Source organism: Magallana gigas, chromosome 4, assembly GCF_963853765.1.
Source record: "Magallana gigas chromosome 4, xbMagGiga1.1, whole genome shotgun sequence".
NCBI lineage: Eukaryota > Metazoa > Mollusca > Bivalvia > Ostreida > Ostreidae > Magallana > Magallana gigas.
Window position 1 is genome coordinate 34775690 of NC_088856.1, and position 18155 is coordinate 34793844.

The 18155-nt window shown below is 34.8% G+C and overlaps 2 protein-coding genes across 6 annotated transcripts in view; both read left to right on the forward strand.

Annotated features, from left to right (window-relative positions):
- Window positions 1-1008: 1008 nt before the first annotated feature.
- LOC105322366 (uncharacterized) lies at window positions 1009-6064 on the forward strand. 3 transcript variants are annotated; one of them, XM_066082232.1, is made up of 4 exons: window positions 1117-1158; window positions 1397-1485; window positions 3461-5429; window positions 5562-6064. In XM_066082232.1, the coding sequence occupies exons 2-4, from the start codon at window positions 1438-1440 to the stop codon at window positions 5735-5737; spliced, it is 2193 nt and encodes a 730-aa protein (XP_065938304.1). In that variant the 5' UTR covers window positions 1117-1158; window positions 1397-1437; the 3' UTR covers window positions 5738-6064. The 3 variants fall into 3 exon arrangements, with proteins under 3 accessions (XP_065938303.1, XP_065938304.1, XP_065938305.1); XM_066082231.1 differs by lacking the exon at window positions 1397-1485 and having other exon boundaries at window positions 1009-1158; XM_066082233.1 differs by lacking the exons at window positions 1117-1158; window positions 1397-1485 and adding an exon at window positions 3010-3134.
- A 7632-nt stretch (window positions 6065-13696) lies between these two features.
- The window catches only part of LOC105322367 (uncharacterized), a 31149-nt gene continuing 26690 nt past the window's right edge, over window positions 13697-18155 (forward strand). For 2 of the 3 annotated variants that reach the window (XM_066082236.1, XM_034450007.2), the window contains exon 1: window positions 17285-17327. Coding sequence is in view for 1 of the 3 variants with exons in the window: in XM_034450007.2 (XP_034305898.2) it covers window positions 17319-17327 (9 nt within the window). In the remaining 2 variants the exon portion in view is untranslated. Of the gene's footprint in view, window positions 13718-17284; window positions 17328-18155 lie in introns of those variants that run through there. The other variant, XM_034450016.2, reaches the window with a different exon arrangement.

Consider the following 18155-nt stretch of genomic DNA (forward strand, 5'->3'; position numbering starts at 1 on the left):
ATCATACAATCCCCTTTTTTAAACCGACAAACACCCAGAACAATGTATAAAATGTCACTAAACGCGATTTTTCGAGGTAACCCATGTAATGAAAAGAAGATTCATGTATGTAATATAGAATGACTTCAGTGGAGTTCAATGGGGAAAGAAAACCAGACCAGGAGTCATTTTACTTTTTCATGTATCATATTTCCCAGATTAAATTTTGATGGTTGTCATGAATCTTTTAAAAGTAGGATGACAAATGAGCCCTACAATGAACAGAAGCAAATTGATTTATAAGTTTCTAGAATGTTCATGGTAACCTAACCAGAAGTTATGCCGAGAAGTGTTTTGTTTAATTCTCCCACTTTGTACAGAACATGTAAGAATAGTTCAATTTCAGAAAAACATACAAAGCAAAAAACAGTTAAACACGTTTATAACGAAGGGCCAGGGACGGGCAATTTTGCTTCGTTATAAGCGTAATTCGTTATATCCATTAAGTTTACAACACAAAATAAAGTCACGGGGGAAAAAGTCATTTCGTTGAAAGCGTCAATTGATTGTAAGCGTGTTCGCTATAACCGTGTTTTACTGTATTCCATGTCATCCATTTCATTAAAACTTGTAATAACAGTTGTTTTGAATATCAGATTTATCTATCAAATCACAAAGGGGTGCAACAGGTATAGCCCATGTCCATCCTATTTGTCCTAAAGATTTGTCAATTTTGCAGAACCATTTTTTCTGTAACGTATCTTTTTGAGGGAGGTAAACGATCGTATATATCATCCCACATCGCCTCATCATTGCTGGGACGAGGAAACGTGATCAATGTAGAATTGTGCAAAAATATTGTACAATGAGCAAGTTGGAGTACTGAAGACATATTTTATCTTTGTTGAACTTTTTGAAATAAATGCATGTGTTTAATCGATCGAAACTTTTCAAACTTTGATAAAAATCATTAACCACACTTTATCAAGATACCGAATTATTAGTAATCTGCACTTGATACCATCACGTAAGCTGCAACCGGTCTACCAGGAAGAGTTAAATATAGCTCATACTAACAGTCTTGCAATGAGGAAGAGTTCTATTACTAAGAAGGTGTCTACCTTTATATTAGATGGTAATTGCTGCAATGTACCATTCTCGTACATGGCACAAGCAAAGGTAAGCAGGATGTAGAAAATAATTTTCTAAATATCAAGTATACATGTATATCGAATGAAAATGTAAAATAAAATGTGTAAAGGAAAAAACCAACAAAACATTAAAAAAGAAGATAAGATTCTGATGCTTGAAATCTAGGATGAACTCACATTTGATTGAAGATTACTGGAGGAAAGGACAAGGGAAAGAGTTAAACTTATTCTAAAAGTGATCTCGTTGTATTTTTGTTATTTTGCAGCAAAAACGAATTGTTTTTATCGGTCTAATAATTTGCTGGTGATGACAACACTTATCAACATTATAATCAAGTTGAAATATCTAATTAAAGTAAGCTATCTATATTAATCATTATGATTTTTTAATTTTTCAATAATGTTCTAAAACGTTATTTTTATCGATTGGAGTTTCAAAAAATAAATAAGGTAAATAAATTATATACATGAACATCATTACTTTTTTATACGTAAAAATGATGTTTTCGACTTTTTTGGGGAAGAAATGGGTTTAACTTTTATGTTGATTATGTTTAAAAGTTTGTTTTTTTTAAAAAACAAAGATATGACGGACCCATCGCATTTACAATATCAGTTAGGTCATTAAAGCATCTATTTATTTTACGTCAAATCAATATAAAATCGTAGCTTCTTAACGTAATATCTATGTAATTGCTTTATTTCTATTTCTTTGTTTCTGATGGTACACATACGAAATTTATATATGTTTACAATTTAAGTTTTACGACTGGATTAAAGATTGTTGTGATGATGTCAAGTGATAGATTGATATTTAAATGGAGGCATATTACTTCCCTGGCAGGAAAATAAATATTCTAATCTTAAATTTTGATTGAGCATTGTAATTTAAAGCATAAATGTAACTTTTAGAAGTAATCAAATACATGCTTTTTCTTATTTAAAATTGACGAAATTATACTATCTATAGCTTTATTGTATCCAGTCCAACTTTAAACAACAGAAAAAAAAATTTGTTCTAATAATGAATAATTAAAAATACCAATTTTATTTTATAAAAACATAATCTGAATGGTTGTCTTATTTCAAACAGCAGTATCTGAAGTAAAATCTTTAATTTGTATTTCCAATCGCTATCTTCCGAGAACCTACTTTCTAGTGTTTGAATGTTTGTGAAAAACGACTTCAACTTTTAAGTGAATTAGCGCACTTTGCTTTAATAGAAAACCCCGGATCGATATTTGTAACATATTCATTTTAGAAATGTTTACATATGATGGAAACTTTTGTTATATTAACAAAATATTATATCTAAGATAAGTATGAAAGTTTTTCTTTCAATAACTTTTTGATTCTTGAGTTATGATGTTACATTAACACAAAAGACCTTATAAGTAATCAAAGTACTGAAGTACTGACGGGAGTTGATTTTATCGATTATCATTTATCTTAAAATCAACTTATCTTGCATGGCAATTAGTTTCTAATCTGTATTTGAATTACGCTTTTCTATTATATGAATTTTTAGACTTTTCAGACAAGAATTTCGAGAAACCTCATATGAACCATGTTATGTTATATTTAAAGATAAATTTCAAACTATGTATTAGTAATCGAAACAATTCTAAGAATCGCATGGATCCAGGCACTATTGACATCCAACTCTAGTCTCGTTCAACCAGACGCTCGGCTGTCTCCGTTAATCTCCGACAAGCAAGACAGCCTCTCTGCCTGTCGGAGATAAATGGAGACAGTCGAGCGTCTGGTTGAACGAGACTCTATTTAACTCTGGCGTAGGAACACATAAGACTACAAAAATATCTAAATTGTTCCTATTATATAAAATCTGACTATTTTCAAAGTGTTTATAGATAAGGTTCCTTGAAAAACAATGCTTCAGCATATATTACATCGAATTTTTCTATTATTTTCAAGAACTAAGTCTTGTCAGCGGTGATGATTTGTGCTTAGGTCCAAATACTGTTTCACTTTCGGTTTGCCAGAGTAAGTGCATAGGAGAGTTGATTAAAATCAACTCTTAAAAAGTATACATATACACACAATATCAGATGTTTTCTTGAATATCAAATATTTACATACATTGCATTGCATTTCCAGTTCAAATCATTATCTTATCCCACATCTTTTATAGTACACGACAATAACTCATAAAGTCTTATAACTGATTGAATTCAGCCAACCAGTAAAAATGAGACATAAAAATACCCCCAAATTATTAAAAAACCAAATAGCAAGCTCAATTTTTTCATTATTATCATTATTATGGTAATGAAAATCATTATAGTTGTGGGGTGTTTTATTTTTTACAGAATATCGCTATGTTGTCGTCAACCCTCCTGCTTTTTCTGTTAGTGTCTCCCGTGATCGGCTATACCTGCGAGAAAACAGCCAAAATTTGCGAAACCTCTCTCAGTATTGGGCACTACTTAACGATGTTTAACCGGGACACACTTGCAGTGTACCCCAAACAAGGCAAGCTCTACAAGTACGACGTGACCAACACATCAAATGCAGATCCTGTGCCCAAGGAGGACATCATTTCAGGGGATGGTTGGGAGGTTAGAAAACTTCTGGTTGTCGCCAATCAAAGTCTTCCCGGACCAGACATCATCGTTTACGAGGGACAGACAGTGATCATTCACGTGAAAAACCACTTACATTCTGATACAGTGACGGTCCACTGGCATGGTCTCCACCAGTCGGGAACTCCCTTCATGGACGGAGTCCCCTTTGTATCTCAGTGTCCCATCGAATCGGGACAAACGTTTACATACAAATTTAAGGCGTACCCTCCTGGTACATTTTGGTATCATTCCCACGTAGGCTCCCAACGAGTTGACGGACTACTAGGAGCGTTTGTCGTACGTAAAAACGAACCCGATCCTCTTCCAGAACACATCATGCAAATCCAAGACTGGAATCACGACTGGGGAGGGGATATGGGATACCAACTAATGGTCAACAGAATAATCGAAAATAGAACAAAGTACACCCCTTCTCAATCTTTAGACGGTAGCTTCTTCAGTCTTTTTAAAGCTCAATCCGGACTCATTAACGGGAGGGGCCGCTTTTACTCCGATCTAGAGAGCGGAACTCACAACGAAGCTCCTTTAGAAGTTTTTAACGTAAAACAAAATACTTCTTATCGATTTCGTGTCATCAGTGTAGGTGCTCTTTTTCCATTTAGAGTTTCAGTAGACAATCACATGTTAAGTGTTATAGAATCGGATGGATACCCCATTCGACCAACTCTTGTTGAATCATTCGTCATAAATCCAGGAGAGAGATTCGATTTTGTTATAAATGCAAATCAATCTATTGGAAACTACTGGATTCGCGGGAAAACATTAGAGGTGACTCCCAGATATACGATAGCAGAGGCAATCTTACGATACGATGATGCACCTGATGTGGAACCAACAACTGCTCGAAAAGTGTGCACTGAACAAGATAAATGTGTTGTCATTAATTGTCCATTTACTTATTTCCCAAAGAATGAGTTCACAGAGTGTATCCGATTTGATCAACTTCGTTCGTCAGCATCCAACGATCCTGCGCCACCAGTGGTCGATGGAAAATTTAAAGAATATTTCCTTAATTACGCATTTCCAGGAGTAACTAGCTTTCCAAGCTCAGTCAATGGTATAGCAATGGAATTTCCCCCAGTTTCTGGAGTATCCCAGCCACAACAAATAACGACAGGTTGCAAACACGTTCACTGCGAAGATCAGAAGCACTGTAAATGTACGAACGCCCTTTCTCTTGATCACGGCGACACAGTTCAAATGGTGTTGCTGAATATGGGCGTTGGGCGTGGATGGGCTCATCCGGTACATATGCATGGTCATTCATTCTATGTTCTTAAAATGGGATATGCAGAATACAACGAAACCACCGGTAAATTTATAGCTCAAAATTCAGACATTGATTGTAGGGGCGGGGTCCCTATTCAGAAATCTTTTTGTAACAATGCATCATGGTCAAACCAGACCTGGCTGAATGGAAATGTGCCTGGTTTGGAACTACAAAACCCGCCGCGAAAAGATACACTTATAATTCCTAGCGGTGGTTATGCTGTGATAAGAATCAGGGCAGATAATCCTGGCCTGTGGATTATGCACTGCCACATTGAGCTTCATGCCTCAGATGGAATGGCCATGCTTCTTAACGAATCCTTTTCTTATCTTCCAAAGACCCCTAAACATTTTCCAACTTGTGGAGACTTTAAAATCGAAGACGAAGAAAAATTTTCTGTCATTGCTGATGTAAAAATTCATGGTAAGTATTCCTGATGGTTTAGGGATAAACAAGACATGTAATTTATCTTAGTTGATAAAATTTGAGATTTATACAAATTAAAAAGATAATAGATATATCTGTAATGTTCTCTTCACCTTTTTTTCTGTTTAGATACCATACCGATGCAACAATTTTATATAACTGTCGGGGTTATGGTAGCTGTTATCTTAATTCAGCTTCTGATCATCATCATCAGCTTGCGTAATTCACACCGGAAGTCGTCATTATTCAAGATAGATAATACTCATTCCTCCAATGCAAAAACAAATCAAGCATTTACACCATAAAAGAATTCAAGAATTGTTTTTCAATGGAGGAATTAAAGCAGACAAAACCTAGACATGCGAGGAGGGTCGTTTTATACAGTTGATAAATACAAATGTATATATGTCCATCCCACAAGCAAGAACCAATATTTCTTGTGATATGTACTGCAAAGTGTGATTGTCCCCTATTTAGGAAATTAATTACTTTATAACTTGCATCTCGACAACCGAGTATCAGCAGAGAACATGTAAATCGTATGACTCGGAAAGGGTTAAGTATGCAAACTAACTAACTAACAAAATATAATAAAGAATTTGGCCCTGAATTTTCATCAGGTCAAATTTAAAATATGTTTTAACTCACAGTTGTTTGTGTTTTCAGTTACTTTTGATTTCATTCAAACATCAAGCTTTAACATTTGCTCCTTGTATTTTGTCCAAGTTAATCTCATCAAAACGTCATCATATATATATTAATTTATTTTTTATGTAATACTTGTATTTACTTTTATACGTTAATAAAACAATTTTTTATTTCCACATGCAGTGTTTATTTTCAAGCCAAATAAAATATTCATAAGTTTACGAAATAATTCACAATGACCGATCGAGTTCTTTACAAATCTCTGGAAAAAAGGACTTTCCATTTGTTTTTAATTTCAACCCGGTCAAGTTCTGTACATTATATACTCCTCTTTGAATACCCATCACTTCATCTGAAAAAAAATTAAAGTGTCGAATGAAACGCAAGAAAAAATGCTGCCGGAGAAAGTTTCGAGGACTGACTTAAAGCGCAAGTTCTATCACAAGGTACATGTATATTACTTTTTTCAAACAGTTAATAAATCAAATTTTACATAAAATATGTAAAAAAAGCTGCTGTTCCTTTACCTATACTGTTGATATTTAATATTTTTCGATGTTACTGAAAAATTGCAGTACTCTAGATTTATTTATTATGATAAATGAAAAAAATTTGTTTGAATAAATTTGGCTCAAAATCAGAAAATGTCACCGAAGAATATGGACAGTTTTTAAAAAAATGAAATAATGTTTCAATGCCGCAATGCTCGCCCTCTCGTGTTGCTTCAGGATCCGCATATGTTCCTACCTTTGTTATCCCATCAAGTTCTGCTTCTGGGTCATCTGTATCCAACCCACCCGGTAAGCAAAGCGACGCATTTCCATGCACGTCAGGCATGCTAACGCTTGCCAATAGCTTTCCAAATTATTTTAATGCTATCTATCCCCACTTGTCTTTAGGCATTCCCACATCCATCCCAGTGGTCCCTTTAGGCTTCAATACCAGTAATCCTACTCCACCTTGTAAGCGTATCCGATAACCTTGGCCTTCATGTTCCGCAAACAACCAAGGACAAAATATGTGAAAAACAGTATATCGACGTGATTAAAGTCCTACTATCAGATATTGATCCGGGGGATCAACAAAAAATTGCTATGGATCAAGGTCAGTTGGTTCGTCAACCGAAGCCCAATCGAAACAAAATCACTTCAATTCAATCATGGACCGATGTATTCTTAATATTCGCCAGCAAACTATAGGTTTGGGGGCCAATCGCAGTCCTCCTTCAGAAAGTTGGATTGAGTATGACAGGCAATTCAGATTAAAAATGTTTAAGTATACGTCCACCCACTGGGGCTCAGTCGATGCTGAACTCTGGCTGTTACATGTATATACCGGTATGTCATCACAAGTACCAATGACCACTCAGCCTCCTTCCACTTTGAAATGTTACGATTATAAGTTCAGGGGCTCTTGCGCAAAGTACCCATGTTTATTCTAACATTCATGCATGTACTGCCACAAAACTTACACTCGTACTATGCAGGCTGGAATGACCTCCTCAGGCCAATAATACACAACAAAACTTGTAATTCAACTCAGGTCATCAACGTAATCCCTATCAAAGTCCCATCAGATCTAGATTCCATCCACAACTCCCTAGACAGAGATATATGGGGCCTAGGCTACTCCCCAATTGATATTCACAACCTTAAAAATGCCTGGTGGATTATCCCTGTAAAATATAACAACCTCTTTGCTTAATGGGTATCAAAACTGGTTTTACCTGCATGTAACGGGTTTAAGGACTCCAAAAACCTTACAAAAAAATAAAATCAGCAGTTTCTCATAAACCTCAACTCTAAAGCATCATTCAGAAAGAAGTTCAACTGGAGCGATAGTCAGGTCCATTTTAAATCCGCCTGTAGCTAATTTAAGGTGTAACCCAGTAGGTGTGTTACCAAAAAAAGACGGTGGTTTGAGGCTTATAAATCTATCTGCACCCGTTGGTAACAATGTCAACAGCAGAGTATTGAGCATGAATTACTAATATGTTCCGTTTCGTATTATTCTGTCGATCAAGTAATAGAGATAATATTGTCTCAGGGTAAGGGCTCTGAACTTTGCAAAATGAATTTGTTTAGTTCCTTCCGACTTATAACAATCCATCCATTAGACTTCTGTTTGTTAGACATGTTTATTGATGAAAAATACTATTTTGATAAATGTATGCCATTTGGTTGCGCAATCGCTTGCTCAACGTTTGAACAGTTTTCTACTTTTCTCCATTGGCTGGTTTCTAGAAGAGCGGGCAATAATATCATTATTCATTTTCTTGACGATTTCTAGTTCATATGTGAACAAAAAATCACAAGCTAGTTATATTAAAGACCGTACAAGTTTTTAAACAAACTGGTCAACAAATACTTTGGAATCATTTAAATTTTCATTATGACTCTTTTGCTTATTCATGGGGATGCGTCGGTTACTTTTTCAGTAACAAAGATAACTCTTTCTAAAATTGTTTTCGGTGAGGATTTAAATTTGTGGGGGAGGGCTACCCACAAATACCACGAAAATTGAGCCACCACGAATTCTAATGATTCCACAGTAGGAGTACCTATTAACCACAACAAAACTCAAGGTCCCTGTACAAAGTTGACGTTCCCTGGCCTAGGTATCGCCACGATTAACTATACGATATTTATACCTGATGACAAATCTACTGAACCTCAAGAAAAACTTATTTACGCACTTAATGCAAAAAAGGTTAACCTTGAGAGAAATGCAGTCTCATGTATAGGTTCTCTCAATTTTTTTTTAGTAATAAAAGCACTTCCCGGCAGTAGAGCATTCAACAACAGATTCTACAATGCTACAATAGGTATAAAGCCTCATCGCTTTATAAAAATCACATATCCAATGAAACAGAATGTTAGTGTATGATTAGATTTCCTGGAAAAATTAAATGGTAAAAACTCCATTTCCAGAATTAATTTGGTCCAACAACGATACTTTACAATTTTTCACTGACAGTTGCGGCTCTTGCGGTGGAGGCGCATTTTTAAACAATCATTGGACTGTTTTAGTATGGCCTAGTACATGGGACCTAGAGTTGCGCATAGACATTTCCTATATGGACTTAAAACTCATACATGTACCTATCCTTGTAGCTATATGGTTATGGTCAGAACAATTACCAGCCAAATAATTATCAATAAATACCGACAACATGGCCTTAGTCGACTTTGTAAATTCCAAGTCAAGTAAGTTTGACAGGGTTATGTCCTTGATTAGACAAATTTATTCTAGTCAATGTCAATTTTGCAATATTTTAAAATTAAAGTCGACCCTCTTTTGCCATCTCAATTCAAAACCCCTCACACCATACCAATTTACGTCAGTTTTTACTCAAAGCAATTAATTTCTTGGATTTAGAACCTCCACATTTAAACCTATTCATTCTGCATCGGTTGCGCATTCGCATTTAATTAAACACTAGTACTTGTATCTGGGAGGACCTTGAACCCTTTCTGCATAACATGGTCAGCAAGTTTGGTCAACCTTGCGTAATCGTAATGCATTGTGGTGAAAATAGCATTTCTTCGGTGTCTTTGCGTCGACTTCAAAAATTTATTAAACCTACCATCTCAAACATGCAAGCTCATTTTCCTACATGCAAAATTATTTGGTAGCAATTTATATTTTTATGTACAACCAAGTTACATATAATAGTTGTGGTTAAATTACATAGCTACAATTTTGTTTGCTTTATAGTAGTATTATAGCTTTTGTAACCTATTCATACTTTCCCATTTTTGTCTCCAATGGCTATCAATTTGGTTTCTTTACCTATATTGTACTTTAGGCCAATACTTGTACTTCTTTTTTTTTCTTTTTTTTTTTTTACATTTCTTGTTTTTGTTCATTTGTTCCATTCTTGTTTTTCACTTTGCATTCTTTATTTGTTTGCACACACTTTTCCAAGTATTTGCTTACTGTTTTTTACCTTCAAATTTTGTCTTGATGTTACGCAACAAAAGTCATGGTCGTTAGGTACATATATGAATTCACACCTGTCTTTTCAATCGCAGTGCTCTCTCTTTGTTTCGATCACGTTTATTAACATGACTTTTAAGGTACTCAGACGCGTCATCAATTAAGCAGCTATAATAAGCTTTAAAATCGAAAACGATATTTGTTTGGATTTACTGTTTTTTGCCCTAATTTTTAATGTTTAATTGATAATTCTGAATATAATAGAAGCAGTCAAGTGTAAATAATGTCTACAAGTATATAAAGGTGTTGATCTTATTGAGTCCAATAGTTGGAAATCATGAATTTTTAGTACGCGAGATTTTAGTACGTTTGTGTTTATATATGGAGAGGAAAGGTACCGTTTATCCAAAAAATTGATTTGTACTCAATACATGTAGTTTTGAAAGAAGAATATTTTACGGTTTATCACAGCAAAGAAATAAAATGCTGTTTTCTGATGTATTTTTAAATTGTGTTCGTGACACTTGTTTAGCTGCATTTGATAAGGGGGTATGTGTGTTCTAAAGGTCGTAGAAAAAATAAAAGCATGTGAAGTCCTATATTTTTTTGCTTTTTAGTTGCAGTAGACATAAATCTAATATTTTAAAGTTTAAAAAATGGTGTTTAACCATAAATTTTTTAAGATAAGTTAAAAAATGTGAAATTATGTAAAAATTTTGAAATAGCATTTGTTTAATATTTCATTTTAAAATTCAATTTTAATCAATCAAATAATGATAATCATCACACTTGTTATTACTTTTTTACATATTTAATGATTAATTAAAACATTTGAATCTTTGTTTTGCTGTGATATTATTTTAATATGAGCCAAATAATGATTTTGGTTGAAATCATGTGATCGAAGAAGGGGGTATGCATCTTCTGGAGACTCTAGTGATAAAAGAAAATAGCATGTATTTTTGGGGATTTTTTATTACGTAAGGTATTATTCTACTTCATTAATGAAAAAAACCCATCACTTTAACCACAAAAATCCTGAGTAGGGACCTACCTTAAGGTGGTGACAAAATTGAACAATACCGAGCCGCGATTGGACTATTTTACTTTTGTGTTGATTATATACATGTCAAATGCATATATGTAAACTGCCATTTTATCCACTGACCTTTTTTTATGTTGTGTACGTACACATCTAATTTATTATATCTTTGTATTGGGATGCTAATAAGCCCCGAGAACAAAATTGTATATACAGTGTACAGATATTTATTTTCACAACATTTTAATAGCGATTGTAAAAGCCCATGGATTGATTGTATTCAAAGAATTTTGAACATGTGCGGGCTACAATATGTCTGGCAGAACCATAATTTTGTCAATATAGAATGGTTATCTGCTACTGTAAACCAAAGATTAAAAGACCAATTTATGCAAATATGGTCAAATGATATAAATTGTTCTTCCAGAGGTCAAGTGTATAAAATTTTAAAACCATATTTTGGCTTTGAGAAGTATCTTGATATTTTACCTGTAAAACTAAGAAAAAAATTCATTAAATTTCGTACATCAAACCATCGTTTTCCTGTAGAGACAGGCAGATGGTATAACATTCCTTTGAATGAGAGGTTATGTCTTTTGTGTAATAAAGGTCTTATTGGAGATGAATTTCATTATATTTTAGAATGTTCGGCACTAGAAGAAATAAGGAAAAAATACATAAACACAAAATATTGGAAAAGACCAAATTTTTTTAAGTTTTCTGAACTCATGACTAATTGCAATTGTAAATCGCTAAGAAAATTATGTGTATTTATTTCAAAAATTGTTGATGCTGTCTGCTCCTCTTAGTTGTTTTCCTATTATGATCCTTTATACTAAAATCTAATATAAGTAGTGATTCTATAGTCTGTTCTTTTTTATTTATATTTTTTCCCTGTATGAAAATGTACCTGTTTGTCTGTACCTCTGACGATTTGTATTTGTATGTATTATATATATGTTCCTCTTGTACCTAATTATTTGGTCTGAGTGAATAAACTGAACTTGAACTTGAGAGGGCAGTCTAAGTTATGGAACTTGTGCCCAATCGCAATTGTATTTTTGCACAGTAAAAATATGTTATAATCAAATTAAATCAGTCAATTAAATAATTATTTTAGCGTGTGCTTTGACCACCCCAGGCATGCATACATGTACTCACAGACTCCCCCCACCAATGTTGAACTAGGACCAGTTCTTTTTCACATAAACCTGCATGGTTTAATTGACGATGGTAAAATGTTTTACATGTGCATCCATTTATAGGTTCTGGCTAATGTTTATCTTCAGTAATTTGGTATCCACTGGCTCAATTTCTTCACCATCGATAATAAGACAAGAAATCTCCTGTTACTTTTCAAATGAGACCATAAATTCTTTTGATGTAGATTTGTTGTTGTTCTGTGAACGCTCTCCTTTAACACATATTACGAAAAAGATGGTATCCTTAACATTCATGACATTTGGGACGATGGATTGCATCTCGTTTTCTCGGTTTGACGAATCTTAGCAAATCTTAGCAAATTAATTGTAATTCATTGTAATTGCATTTTGGAGAATTCATTCCTTGTGTTAATCAATTCGTTGTATTTGTTTAAAGATAGTGTAAATAATTTAGATTTTACAACCTTTCCTCATCACCTATTTGCCGACGTCTGTCAGTCCGTCTGTATAAACAGTTCACAACTTGGGCTTCTTTTCTAGAAACACAGTGCCAAAAAGAACACATGCTACGAAGCATCCTCATGTAAAGGGTATTCTTTCTTTTTAAGATGGGGTTAATCAAAAGAAATGTTAATGGAAAACGTATTTACATTTTTTTTCTCAAGTACTAAAATACTATAAATTGTGATATCAGTATATAAGCCTCCGCATGTAGAGTAGATTTTGCAATGTTTAAAGAGTGAACCTCTGACCAATACCAAAGCGCTCCAAAAGGGATTTAAAGTACAGGGAGGATGGATGGTCAACAAAATATCAATCAGTTCTACCTAAGATTTAAAGATATGATTTGTTTGGTTAAAAACTATTATTTACTAAGAAAAACGTCCATTCATTTTACCTATATTTTAAATTTGGATATTTTTCTATATTTTTTAACGAACTCTCCTTCTAAAGGAGATAAAAACAGTCTAAATATGACCATTTCAATCGAGCCTTTTTAACATTGAAATATATACGAAAACATCTAAAAGAAAACAACAAAAACTACAATGCTACATTTTGATTTTTGATTAAGCATTCTAATATGATGTAGTGACATGTAAATTTTAGATTGTCAAACCTTGATGCCTGGGACAAAGTAGGGCTCAAGGATCGCAGGTTTGAAAATTCAACATTCTTTTTTAAGATCTGTTTTCATACAAAGAGCTCTCCATATTGATTCGTGCTATTGCGTAAGACAGAAAAGTAAGATAGGCATTCACCCAGAGATAATTATAAATTCAAAGCCCCTCTTTGAAATCGTTTTAATGATAACTTTTGACGCAATATTTGCACGATCTTGACTTATTATGTAACACACTCGGCAAACATATGTCTAAAATTTCACTGATGATATCGAGAAATCAAGATTCGGAGGTGGTCTTGTTTAAAAGACCGATTTTCAAAATCTAGTACATACATGTATGTGTACTTCAAGTGCGATATGAAGGCAGGTAAAGAAAACTTTATGAAAAAAAACATTTATTACTGTAAATTCCTATACTTGTGACTTATATTGACAGTTTCAACAGTGAAAGAAATGTAAAACAAGCATCTGTCTAAGATTTAAAAAAAGGGTAGTACTAGTATAAATTAATACAAATTTGTTACTAATTTGTAATACTTGAAAGGTTAATTACATAAAAACCACATTAACTGCTTTACATGTGTTGTAATAATGAAGTGCGATGATAGATCGGTGTGCAAAATCCTTGTTCGGGGCAAATATTCTTTACAGTACAATCCTGGAGCGAAAGGTTTTTAAAAGGGAGGTTGTCAAACAAATATTTATGGGGACATGGCATCGGCATTACGAGGATTACGTAATTATTTTAAATGTGTTTGAGCAATAGAAACCCTTAAGAAGCAATTTAACCTTTATGCATTTTTAAACCAGTTTTATTACATGTGCAAATATCTTTAAGCAAGAGGCCCATGGGCCACATCGCTCACCTGAGGAACAATAGGTATGATAAAGTCAGCTTAATGGAGTCATAATACAAACAATCTGGATAATGTACAATAATACATGTAGATCCTGTATAAATAAAATCCATTTTCCCCCCTTGGAACTCGGATAGCCCTGATTGCTGCCAATATTTACAAGAGCAGACTTTAATCACCGCTTCTGCACATATATAGGGACTCAACATTACGCAGGCAGGGATGACCGCACACCTACACAACTCAACAGGTACCAACGTTAACGCAAGTAGGGATAAACAACTCAACAGGTACCAACGTTAACACAAGTAGGGATAACCGCACACTTGCGCCAACAGCTCAACCTAACGCAAGCAGGGAGTGCCGCACACTTGCGCCAGAAAGGCCAGAACGCCAGCAGGGATGACCATACACTAGTGCTTCGCCCCAACCACCACAAGCAGGTATGACCGCACACTTGTATTAATGCGATACAGGGCAGGAATGACCGCACACTCTGTATCATAGGTTAGAAACCACGAAAATTAGATAGTGCAGGGGTGTCCACCCACTCAATATATCCATACCTGTTCAAGTTTAACCCCAAACAGTCGATAATCGTAATGAAATAGACACTGTCCCTATATATGTGCCGACCTAAAATAATTCATAGTATCTAAAAATTGGAAATCAAAAATAAACAAACTAATCCGGCCTTACCCAAAACTACTTATGCAGAACAACTTAAATACATTGAATATTCATTATTGTATAAAAATAATCATCACAATAATTGGTTAACAGTGGATGCATTAATTAAAATAATCAAGAATCAATAAATCAAGGGCAAAAACTCAATACAGTAATACAAAAAGAGTCTAATGAAAAAATAGCTGCCTGTTTCAATTTTATAGTCATATCACATGTTGAGTATTGCAGTTCTGAAAAAGATCCTTTGCAATTGTTTATATATGGGATATTTAGCCGCATCAAACTCTGAACCTTCTTGTGAGGCCAAAGAATTGTCCTGGAGCCAAAGTCTTAACAATTATAAAGAATCATCTTGCTGATTAGTTTCTGAGAAGAAGATTTTTAAAGATTTACTCTATATACTTCTATGAAAAATTTTAACACCCCCCCCCCATGTGGCCCCACCCTACCCCAAGGGATCATGATTTTCACAACTTTGAATCTACACTACCTGAGGATGCTTCCACACAAGTTTCAGCTTTCCTGGCTGATTAGTTTCTGAGAAGAAGATTTTTAAAGATTTACTCTATATTTTCCTATGTAAAACTTCGACCCCCCATTGTGGCCCCACCCTAGCCCCGGGGGTCATGAATTTCACAACTTTGAATCTACACTACCTGAGGATGCTTCCACACAAGTTTCAGCTTTCCTGGCTGTTTAGTTTTTGAGAAGAAGATTTTTAAAGATTTACGCTATATATTCCTATGTAAAACTTCGACCCCCCATTGTGGCCCCACCCTAGCCCCTGGGGTCATGAATTTCACAACTTTGAATCTACACTACCTGAGGATGCTTCCACACAAGTTTCAGCTTTCCTGGCTGTTTAGTTTTTGAGAAGAAGATTTTTAAAGATTTACTCTATATATTCCTATGTAAAACTTCGACCCCCCATTGTGGCCCCACCCTAACCCCGGGGGTCATGAATTTCACAACTTTGAATCTACATTACCTGAGGATGCTTCCACACAAGTTTCAGCTTTCCTGGCTGTTTAGTTTTTGAGAAGAAGATTTTTAAAGATTTACTCTATATATTCCTATGTAAAACTTCGACCCCCCATTGTCGCCCCACCCTAGCCCCGGGGGTCATGAATTTCACAACTTTGAATCTACACTACCTGAGGATGCTTCAACACAAGTTTCAACTTTCCTGGCTGTTTAGTTCCTGAGAAGAAGATTTTTAAAGATTTACCCTATATATTCCTATGTAAAACTTCGACCCCCCCATTGTGGCCCCACCCTAGCCCCGGGGGTCATGAATTTCACAACTTTGAATCTACACTACCTGAGGATGCTTCCACACAAGTTTCAGCTTTCCTGGCTGATTAGTTTTTGAGAAGAAGATTTTTAAAGATTTACTCTATATATTCCTATGTAAAACTTCGACCCCCCATTGTGGCCCCACCCTAGCCCCGGGGGTCATGAATTTCACAACTTTGAATCTACACTACCTGAGGATGCTTCCACACAAGTTTCAGCTTTCCTGGCTGTTTAGTTTTTGAGAAGAAGATTTTTAAAGATTTACTCTATATATTCCTATGTAAAACTTCGACCCCCCATTGTGGCCCCACCCTAGCCCCGAGGGTCATGAATTTCACAACTTTGAATCTACACTACCTGAGGATGCTTCCACACAAGTTTCAACTTTCCTGGCTGTTTAGTTCCTGAGAAGAAGATTTTTAAAGATTTACCCTATATATTCCTATGTAAAACTTCGACCCCCCATTGTGGCCCCACCCTAGCCCCGGGGGTCATGAATTTCACAACTTTGAATCTACACTACCTGAGGATGCTTCCACACAAGTTTCAGCTTTCCTGGCTGATTAGTTTTTGAGAAGAAGATTTTTAAAGATTTACTCTATATATTCCTATGTAAAACTTCGACCCCCCATTGTGGCCCCACCCTAGCCCCGGGGGTCATGAATTTCACAACTTTGAATCTACACTACCTGAGGATGCTTTCACACAAGTTTCAGCTTTCCTGGCTTTCTGGTTCTTGAGAAGAAGATTTTTGAAAATATCTCGAAATTTTTCATTAATTTCTAATTATCTCCCCTTGAAAACGGGTGTTGCCCTTAATTTTCACAACTTTGAATCCCCTTTGCCTAAGGATGATTTGTGCCAAGTTTGGTTGAAATTGGCCTAGTAGTTCTTGAGAAGATGTTGAAAATGTGAAAAGTTTACGGACAGACGGACAGACGGACGGACAGACGGACAGACGGACGACAGACAAAATGTGATCAGAATAGCTCACTTGAGCTTTCAGCTCAGGTGAGCTAAAAAGTAACCCAGCACTTTTTAATATAAACTGTTCAACCAATGACTTTAATGTCCTGATATACATGTACGTTGGTTTAATGTCCTGATATACGTTGGAATTCATAGATGTACAAAGTAAGTACTATAATTTTAGATGCTTGTTTTCCAATTCATATACTCATAACTTTTTGTACTAGCTTTTTTTCATATCTTAAATTCTTTTTTGCTCTTTTTGCATTCAAAGATTACGTAGCAATGTGTTTTATCCGTACACCTTGAAGCATTGAATCGTTATTTGGTCTCATAACTGCATTGGTGTGTGCATACAAATTGAGTAATGCGCGCTAGCGCATTATAAAAATATGTTTGTGCACAGCTTTGAAGCTTTGAGACCACACCTATTAAAAAATGATTCAATGCTTATATTTACGATTTTTTAACCTTTATTCACTTTCTATAATTATAATCCATTCTTCAAAATATCGCCTTATTCCTCAAGTAATGCACGATAAACGGTAGAGCCACTGGAACAGCCAAATTATGCCGATGAAAATAGTGCACAACGCTATAAATTCTAATATTATAACAAAATTTTGTTTCCTCATCCTGTTATTCGATGAATACAAGTATAACCTTGGCTTTGGTATAATAAATCAATTAATTAAATTCATTTAACTGTCTAAAATATTAACATCAATTAAATGTTAATCAGCGTAAGTATAATATCAGACTGTGATCAGGTTTATAGTCTTCGAGAAAACTGAAGGAAGATTGTATTCATACGCACCAGATTTAGTGACTGCGTCTTCTATGTTGTGCGTAAACACTAAAATCGATCAATGCAATTTGATAGGGGAAAAGAAAGCGAATGTAAATATAGCCATTCATATCTTTTTTGTTATTTAACAACATTTGTCTATATACAGTTGTTTGTGCATTATAAGTATGTAATGTTCGAAAGCC